This window comes from Glycine max, chromosome 4 (assembly GCF_000004515.6).
Source record: "Glycine max cultivar Williams 82 chromosome 4, Glycine_max_v4.0, whole genome shotgun sequence".
In the NCBI taxonomy this organism is placed as follows: domain Eukaryota; kingdom Viridiplantae; phylum Streptophyta; class Magnoliopsida; order Fabales; family Fabaceae; genus Glycine; species Glycine max.
The window spans coordinates 8,291,238-8,300,553 of record NC_016091.4 but is presented as its reverse complement, the minus strand read 5'-3'; the positions used below and the strand labels follow the sequence as shown (position 1 = coordinate 8,300,553).

At 35.2% G+C, this 9,316-nt stretch overlaps 1 protein-coding gene across 2 annotated transcripts; it reads left to right on the top strand.

Annotated features, from left to right (window-relative positions):
* Positions 1-1,128: 1,128 nt before the first annotated feature.
* LOC100795497 (pyridoxine/pyridoxamine 5'-phosphate oxidase 1, chloroplastic) lies at positions 1,129-8,165 on the top strand. 2 transcript variants are annotated; one of them, XM_003522714.3, is made up of 14 exons: positions 1,129-1,411; positions 1,507-1,704; positions 1,806-1,844; positions 2,068-2,235; positions 2,339-2,444; positions 2,875-3,044; positions 3,186-3,428; positions 3,618-3,706; positions 3,851-3,901; positions 3,999-4,089; positions 5,650-5,754; positions 5,843-5,913; positions 6,127-6,222; positions 7,958-8,165. In XM_003522714.3, exons 1-14 carry the CDS (start codon positions 1,253-1,255, stop codon positions 8,022-8,024), a joined length of 1,653 nt encoding a protein of 550 aa, XP_003522762.1. In that variant the 5' UTR covers positions 1,129-1,252; the 3' UTR covers positions 8,025-8,165. The 2 variants fall into 2 exon arrangements, with proteins under 2 accessions (XP_003522762.1, XP_025983989.1); XM_026128204.2 differs by lacking the exon at positions 6,127-6,222.
* The last annotated feature ends 1,151 nt before the right edge of the window (positions 8,166-9,316 follow it).

Here is a 9,316-nt window from a genome sequence, read left to right as displayed (position 1 = left end):
AACAATAAAGAGCTTACTGTTAAGAAAATTACTTAACAGTGTAAAAGGGGAGGTAAATTTAAAATAAATAGTAACTTATAAAATTAGTTCATGGATCATGTTAATCCTCATTTTTATTTCAACAACTAATCACATCCAAAAAAACTTAAAAAACGATATAATCAATTTAAATTATCTAATCATATTATTTTATTGCAGTGTTTGACAAATTTATAACTTAAACTAGATAAACCTTACAAACATTAGTTGGCTCGATTCTAACAGTTCTGGATGGTGAGGGATAATACATCATGGTAATTGGAAAGTTTTTCATACAAGAGTATGGTGATTTTTAAGAATCATGAAACTTATGTATATGATTTTTGAGAATGATTAAAATCTATTTAATCAGTTATAAATTTTCTAGGTAAAATGTTCATATATGTTTCTTGAGAATAAGATATTTTCACATTTAGTATGAATATACACGTACTTTTTTTTTTTCAAAATAATATCCTTTTAATGAAATAATTTTATTAGATACATTTCTTTAAAATTTATTAGAGTTTAATTTTTATTTAAAATTAAAACAAATTTTATTCATCAAACTGCTTCAATAATATAAATTAGGGGTAAAATAGTGGATTTCCTTAGTACTTATTTGAAGAATTTAGAAACAAATAGTGAATATTTCCAACTATTGTTGGAAAGCTTCTTCCATCCGAGTTTTCCTCTTCAAACACTTGTTATTACTTACTTTTGATGTACATAAACTTAGCCCCAAAACTAATGATTAATGACCATGAGGAAAATAGTACAAGTAATCTGATGAAGTTAAGGAAAAATATATGGACAAAAAATCTGTATTAATAAATACAATGCAAGGATTAAGAGAAGTGATAACAATATTTTTTTAACACACTATCCATTATTATTATTAGTTAAAATTTATTAAGAATTAAAAAAATTACAAGTACGATTCATTCCATATTAAATGACATTCACAAAATTATGTAATTTTTAATAAATTTTATTTCATGATTAGAATGTGTTAATATTTTATAGCATTTTTCAATCACTAAAACTTAAATTTCTAGATAATTATCAAATAGTATAAATAAAATGATTAGTTTCCAAATTATTTTGATGTCATAATAACCACATGTTTTGGTTTTCAATTATCTGAGGTATAATCACTAGTGTTAAGAGCGCAGTACAGTGGTGATTGGTGAAGTGAATAGCGGGGAGATGCAGAAGGGCAACTATCAAACCGATGCGTTCATTGGTGCCGAAGGGAAGCAGCAGAAGCATGACATGTCTATGCCTTACCCATTCACTCACTCAAACCCATAGCCATAACCTACTGGCTACTACCTTCTCTTCTTCTCTCTATAATAGTAACAACCGTAACCCCCTCTTTCAATTATTCTCCGTAAGTAACCAATTCCCTCTTCTCTCATTCTATCCACGAGTGTCTCGATGCTTCTCTCCGAAATTTTGGCGTTTCTATCTCGCGTTTTGTTTCAGGGTATTCTCCGGCCTCGAATTCGAGCATTTTCCACCGACTTCAGGAGCGCCCCCACACCAACTGCTTCTTCTTCTGCCTTTGCCCAAAGCATGGCGAATTTCGACGCTGATTCCGTCACTTACCTTAAGCAGCGAGATGCCGCGGAGATCGACGAGACACTCATGGGTCCACTTGGCTTCAGCGTTGACCAGCTCATGGTTATTTCATTCTTCACCTCATTCTCCATTTTTCTTACTTTTCATTTGTTAACGCTTTCGCATTGCTTATGTTACTTAACGCCTTTCATTCCTAATGGCAGGAGTTGGCTGGTTTGAGTGTCGCCACTTCCATTTCTGAGGTATTTACTTTGTGTGTACTCGTCTCGATTTTGCGAAAAAACAATAATAATTGTAAAATTTGAAACCTTCTAGGCATGAATGTCTTTCTATTGGTGTGTAGTTTACACCAGAAAGGAGAAAACATTGTCTGAGGGAAATTTGCTCTCTTTCTCTATGGATTATTGTCTATTAAATTAATACTGGTGCGTTTGTGCTTGAATTGTTTCTTTTCTTCTTTTACAGGTTTACAAACCGAGTGAGTATAGTCGTGTTCTTACTATATGTGGTCCCGGTAACAATGGTGGTGACGGTCTCGTAGCTGCTCGGCACCTGCATCACTTCGGTTATAAGCCATTTGTCTGTTACCCAAAGCGTACCCCCAAGCCTCTATATGCTGGGTTAGTTACTCAGGTAGGATGGAATGGAACTCATTTTGACATAGTTTTGAACCGCCACTCTTTTTTAGTTATTGTTTTTGTATCTTCAAGTCTCATGTGAAATGTTGTTGCATTAGCTTGAAGCACTGTCAATCCCATTCTTCTCAGTGGAAGAACTACCATCAGATCTTTCAAATGGTTTTGACGTTGTCATAGATGCAATGTTTGGATTCTCATTTCATGGTAGGTATTTTTCTTTTTAAGAAATTGTTTGCTATCCATGTACATCTAGAGCATCTACATTATTCTCACCTATGTTTTGCAAACCGGGGACTAAACAATATACTGTTACCACTGTTTTTATGCCTCTAATCATCGTCTTGCTTGTGCTACTTTTCTCTTTTTTCATGTATGTTTTCTTTTTATTTTGATGATTACTGTCTCCTCAGAACTCTGGGTGGGTTGTTCTCCCTGTTAGGATCAATATCATTACTATAATTTTTAAACTATAGCTTGCAACACTCAGTTAATTAAATTAAATAATGCTTTCTTTGTTATCAAGTAGGTTCTCTCATCACATTGGTTCTGAATACCGAACTACTGTATAGACCCTTTAACAAATAGTTCCATTTGATTTTGTATTATTTTTCTTTATTATTTTCTGTTTGTTCAGGTTCTCCAAGGCCTCCTTTTGATGATTTGATCCAGAGACTTGTCTCTTTACATAATAATAATAATCAAATTGGCCAAAAAAGATCAGTTATAGTCTCTGTAGATATTCCCTCTGGGTGGCATGTTGAAGAGGGAGATGTTGATGGTACAGGCATTAAACCTGATATGTTGGTATGTTTCAGGGATATATGTGTCTCTATTTATTTCTTTGAATGTTGAAATTTAGATATAATATATCCTCAATATTTATTTCAACATAAATTGTGTTTCTATTGAGATGCCATCCCACCGTTGTGCTTAATTTTTTTGTAGGTTTCTTTGACAGCCCCAAAATTAGGTGCAAAGAAGTTTGGTGGTCCTCACCACTTTCTAGGAGGTAGATTTGTCCCACCTGCTATTGCAGAAAAATATAAGCTTATACTTCCACCATATCCTGGAACTTCCATGTGTGTTCGAATTGGAAAGCCTCCACGTATTGATATCTCAGCTCTAAGAGAGAACTATATCTCTCCAGAATTTCTTGAAGAGCAGGTGGAGGCTGACCCTTTTAATCAGGTAAAGTTCATCTGACACAATACTGTTTGTTGCAGAGGTGTTGTCTGTCTTTTACTTGTCAGTGGTTGTTAATGACTTTAGTACTTTGCCGTGATCTATTTCAGTTTTCTAATCTGAGTATTTTGAGTACTTAGATTTTAATGGCTGCGAATGATTGCAAATCTATAATATTCTATTTGTTATCTGCAGTTTCATAAATGGTTTAATGATGCATTGGCTGCTGGTTTGAAGGAACCAAATGCTATGTCCTTGTCAACTGTAGGGAAGGACGGAAAACCGTAAGATCTGCTTCTGTTTTTTATGTTAAAATGCTGTTTGCCTAAATATCAGTCGGTCTTGTAAAATAAATTACTCTCCCATAATTCTGGATATTATGTGTAATAGCTGAACTAAGATTTCCAAATTACTTCATTTGGCTGCAGCTCATCAAGAATGGTATTGCTAAAAGGCTTGGATAAGGAAGGATTTGTGTGGTTAGTACTAATCTGTTATTTTTATGTTAGAACTGCTGTGGCAATGCTATTTGGCAAATGCTTATTTGTGTTCACCTACTGCAATTGCTTTGCGCAGGTACACAAACTATGAAAGTCAAAAGGCACGTGAATTATCTGAAAATCCACGTGCATCACTTCTTTTTTACTGGGATGGTTTAAACCGGCAGGTGACTATTGCTTACATTCTCTCTAGCCACATCTTCAGATTGACTTATTCTTACATGGAATTGATGAAGTTAATTTTTCATGCCAAAGAATATCATGCCTTCTTGAAAACCTATGGTGCAGCATGCCATAATGTACTTTACTAGGTGGGAAAATGAGGATAAGTATAATAATTGATAGTTCTACTCCTAAAGAGACCATTTAAGATTTGGATGAGTAAACTTCTTTCAGGTGGTATAACATAGGGGATTAGAATATCTACCATTAGTATGGCCTCTTCTTTTGGAAATCTTGAGTTGGGTCATTTTGGTAATAAGATTCAGTTGGGATTCATAAGGGCTTGATTTGTTTGGTGATGCTTCTACTTTGTTTTCATTTTTTGAAGCCTAGGTAGACAAAAACTGATTTTCTATGTTAATAAGTTTTGTTGCATACAGGTGGAGATTTTAGTGATGAAAATACTAAGCAAATTGATTCCATTTTCTGTTAGGGTTCAGTCCAAATTGCACGGTGTGAAGTCTGTGTCCTTTATCTTTGTTGTATTCTCTCTTTTATTAAGCAAAATAAAAATCCTGATTGATCTTAATCTGGTCTGTCTTTTATTTTATCCACTAGTAGTTGCATTACATTTGATAAATTAATACTACAGAAAACTTCCTGCTCTTAGGCTTACATGCATTGATTGCCAGGGAATTTTTTTTAAAACCTTTTTTCCTTTACATGATCTTACCTTAGGAAACCTGCAAAAGAAGTGATAGAAGATGAACATCAGTAGTATTTGTTCTATACTAATTGATTATTTAATTTATTATTATTAAGTATGAGATTTGCTAACATACACCCACTTGCTTTTAGTTGGAGTACGTTAGCAAGTTACAACTAGAGATTATCTTAAAATACACCCATGGTGTAGTAGCTTGCTAACATATCCCAACTAAAAAACAAGAGGATGTATGTTAGTAAATGCTTGTGGGGTTTGCTAATGTGCACTTACGTATTTTTTAGTTGGAGTATCTTAGTAAGTTATAACTAAGGATATTCTTAAAATACACCCACATTGTAGCTTTCTAACGTACTCCAACTATAAAACAAATAGGTGAGCATTAGCAAACCTCATTAAAGTATTATTATTTTGCATTTGCTGACTTGTTTTACATTGATGAAGTACAATGGTTTGTGTGCCAATTTAACAGGATGCGTCTAGTTTTTTTTTTTTTTTTGAGGGAAAAGATGCATCTAGTTTGATAATGCAAACTTCGTGACACTGCATTTTGGAGGCACGCCAATTAACTTATTGATAATCATGATATTTTATGACTGTTGGATACTGTTTTTGAAAATATGAAGCAGCTATGAATTGTGATTGACCGATTTCGTTTTCCCAGGTCCTTTTAGTTGAACCAGCTGTTATCAGTAATCTATTTGTATAGCAGGGAAAGGAGTTTTTTTCCTTTCTATTTTAGGCTCCTAAATTTGTGTACAGTTTTCATTATTTATTTCTTCCCTGTAATTCATATTTGACTAAGGAACTAAAACACATTGTTGTCTATATCTTTTCCTAGGTACGGGTGGAAGGGCCTGTTCAGAAAGTCTCTGATGAGGAATCAGAACAGTATTTCCATAGCCGCCCTAGAGGTAGTCAGATTGGAGCAATAGTCAGCAAGCAGGTCTACTTCTGCCTCACTTCAATTCAAATTATTATGTATGGAAATGATATGGTATGTATACTTATAATTTAATTTCTTGGATCATTAGAGTACTGTAGTGCCGGGTAGGCATGTTCTTTATCAGGAGTACAAAGAGCTGGAAGAAAAATACTCTGATGGGTAAGTTATCGAACAACTGCTTTTGACTCTGTTATTTGTGAGTTCTGATAAAATATGATAGTCCTATGAGATGGTCTATAATTCCACATCTCCCCTTGGCTTGGACTTGGAAATCTGATTAGCTAACCATCTCATTTGGCCACAAGTATACCTTTTCTCCCATTTGTTAACTCTAGGGGAGCTGCAAATAATCCTCATATTTTTTGCTTGCAGAAGTTTAATCCCTAAACCTAAGAACTGGGGTGGATATAGGCTAACACCACAACTTTTCGAGTTTTGGCAAGGGCAGAAATCTCGCTTGCATGACAGGTGGTTGCTACCCCGTTTATGATAGGTTTCTTGTTTTCTTTTTTTTTAATGGATGAAGCCAAACAGTATGTACATAATATTTTTTAATGACATATATTTGGTTTTCAAGCCATGGTTTAGGTTCAAGATCCATGATGTATGCCCATCAATTTGAGTTGATCTATATCCTAGGCTGGCTGCTTGGTTATGATAGTTATAAAGTAGTCTGCCATGTCTACAATAATAATAACATTTTTACTTTATTTACTGTCCTCCCACCAATCAAGTTACTCAAATAAGTTTTAGGTTTATATTCAAAATCAACACTTACCAGCTTTTGCTGCATCTTTCTTCCCTCATTAGTCATCCATACACAGCCTAAATATTGAACCTTATCTTGAGATTGCTTAAAATTTGGATATACTTATTCTTGATGGGCAATTTTGATTTGGAACCATTTATTATTTAGGGACTTTGTCATATTTCAAATTATCTTATTCTGGTATAGAATAGGGTTATCTTATCAGAGTGTTTTGTTATGTATTGTCTATAAATAAACCATCCATAGAAAACTGATAGAAACATGGTACTTTATTAGGAAGAAATATTTATAAAACCCAATTACAAAGATAAAGCATTATTGCCTTTGTTCCTTCTTCAAAATTGTTTGACCTGGTTCTTCTCCACCATATCTAGCATAGTATTTTTTTTCCTCACTGTTTTCCGTTTCTCCTCCCTTGCTGCAATTCTGGTTCTCAATCTTCAACCCTTCATTTTCCCTTTTGTCTTGCTCCCAAGATTTCCCTTCCCTTTCTTGGACCCTAACTGGCAAATTCAGATCATACCTGGCCTGGAATTTCTTGAGCACTGTCCTCTGAAACTCTTCCCATGACACCTTAGGATTACTGACCTCCCACTGTTTATACCAATCATAAGCATGTCCTTCTAATACTTTCACAACCGACTGCAGCTTCCCTCTCTTCTTCATGTTAAAGTGCAGTTGGATTTGAATCAACCATCCATACACATCATCTTCTTGAAAGTCTGGGATTCCCAGACGTCCCTCCTTGAGTTCTCTCTTGAAAATTGCAATCTGGTTCCTCAGTTCTCCAATGATGTCAAGAATGTCTTCATTCTTTGTTGAAACCTGAACAATTCCTGAATCCAACTGCAGCTTCCCTCCCTTCTTCATGTCAAAGTGCTGTTGGATTTGAATCAGCCATCCATACACATCATCTTCTTGAAAGTCTGGGATTCCCAGACGCCCCTCCTTTAGTTTTTCTTGAAAATTGCTATCTGGTTCCTCAGTTCTCCAATGATGTCAAGAATGTCTTCATTCTTGTTGAAACCTGAACAGTTCCTGAATCCTTCTATATGCACTACCCACAGCTCCGAGATTGGGAAAAAGTAGGGATAAACCCCAATTACAAATGATCAAACACTACAGAAATTCAAGGCTCTGCACCACCGTGCCCTAAAGCTCCCATTCTCTCACAAATGACTAGCTACCTGTCCCTCTCAGCCCCTCTTATTTATGAACGAGCTGCCTGGTTTCTTCTAAATATCCCCGCCCAACTAACTCCCTCCCTTGCTAAAGATGCTAAAAGATATCTAACACAAACAGACACCTAACAGAAACATTTTACACCCTTCTCTGCGTTTTAATAAAGTTCTCTAGGTTATCGTTCTGTCAGAGCTGAGCTTCATATATAGTGAGGTAAAATTTCCTGATATTGTGTGCATGTTTTATTGACAGGTTGCAATATACTCCCCATGAGATCAATGGACAACGGCTGTGGAAGGTTGACCGGTTGGCTCCTTGATCATTTTTTCTTCTATTCAGTATCTCAACTTGTGAAAAATAAGGGAAATAAACTTGTTTCTAAAGCTCAGCCTTTTTTTTTCTTTCGACATATTGAATTGTGCTGTGTCTATATTTATATTACTTGTATTTTATTTTTTTACTTGGCATTCTAAGTAGACTTGATCGCAGGCCTACATTCTAAGTAAACTTTTCCAGAACGATGAGCTTTCGCCCGCCGAAAATTTGTAAAATTGAGATCCGGGTCTAATTTTAAGTTAATGAAAAGACAAACCAATGATGTTGAAAAAAGACAGAGAGAAGCTGTTCCTTGGGAAATTGGGATCATACATAAATAATCGTCCGATATCATATCATGATTTATAAGATAGCTTCAATTAGTCAACTTGAACTACATTCATTTCAAAAATAGCAAGTACAAAACGTTATCCGTTGTCTTAGGGGTCTTGTAAGATGTAAACGATAATAGTTATGTGAATACCTTGTATTTATTGTCCAATATTGGTCGCTCACTTGCTCCCCCGTACCTTGTATTTGTGTAATCGCATGCATTTGTCATATTTGGAATCTACCAAATGTTACTTGCAACCCCAAATACCGTTGCATGATTTAGGGTGTTAGCCTTTTTCAGCTTTATTTGCTATGCCACGTTATTGTATTATAGTTGTTGTGGACACGTTGGTAAGCTCATTTTGTTTTTCCTGAATCAAATCATGGTCCCTCGGATCCACGAGTTAGAGATATTTCAAGGTATTGTGATTATTCGTAACTGCAATACAAACTTTGATTCTTTAAAAAGGGGTGTTACTAGGTGCATCCAACATTTTAAGTAAATGGGCAAAAATGTTTTTCACTTAAAATATAAAACCTGTACATCCAACACTGTTCACGCGTTCTGTACATTCCTCTTCCTTGTGCTGTTTGGTTGTTTTCGCGACGACGCTTGAGCTTCTTCTCCTCCCGATGCCATCTGCTTTCCTTGGAGGTTCTTTTGCCGCACATTGGGTGGTTCATTGTTGGCATTGAGGACCTGCAGTTCCGTCTTGTTGTTCCACCGTCGAGGTAAGCTTCGCATCTCTTTTAATGGTTGCGTTTTCGTTTTTCCTCTTGTGCATTCGTACGGATCAACATGATCCATATAACGCATACGAATCAAGTTGATTCGTATGCGTCATACAGATCATGTTGATCTGTATGACCTTTTTTAATTCAAATAAAATTAAAAATAGGTATTTATGTTTTGAAAAATGTTTTTAAATAGGTAGTTTATTTGTTAGTTTTGTTTTAAAAATA

Coding starts and splice junctions, on each gene's coding strand:
- LOC100795497 (XM_003522714.3), top strand. CDS start 1,253: ATGCGTTCATTGGTGCCGAAGGGAAGCAGCAGAAGCATGACATGTCTA. Junction 1,705..1,805: donor TCAGCGTTGACCAGCTCATG/GTTATTTCATTC, acceptor TCCTAATGGCAG/GAGTTGGCTGGTTTGAGTGT. Junction 1,845..2,067: donor TCGCCACTTCCATTTCTGAG/GTATTTACTTTG, acceptor CTTCTTTTACAG/GTTTACAAACCGAGTGAGTA.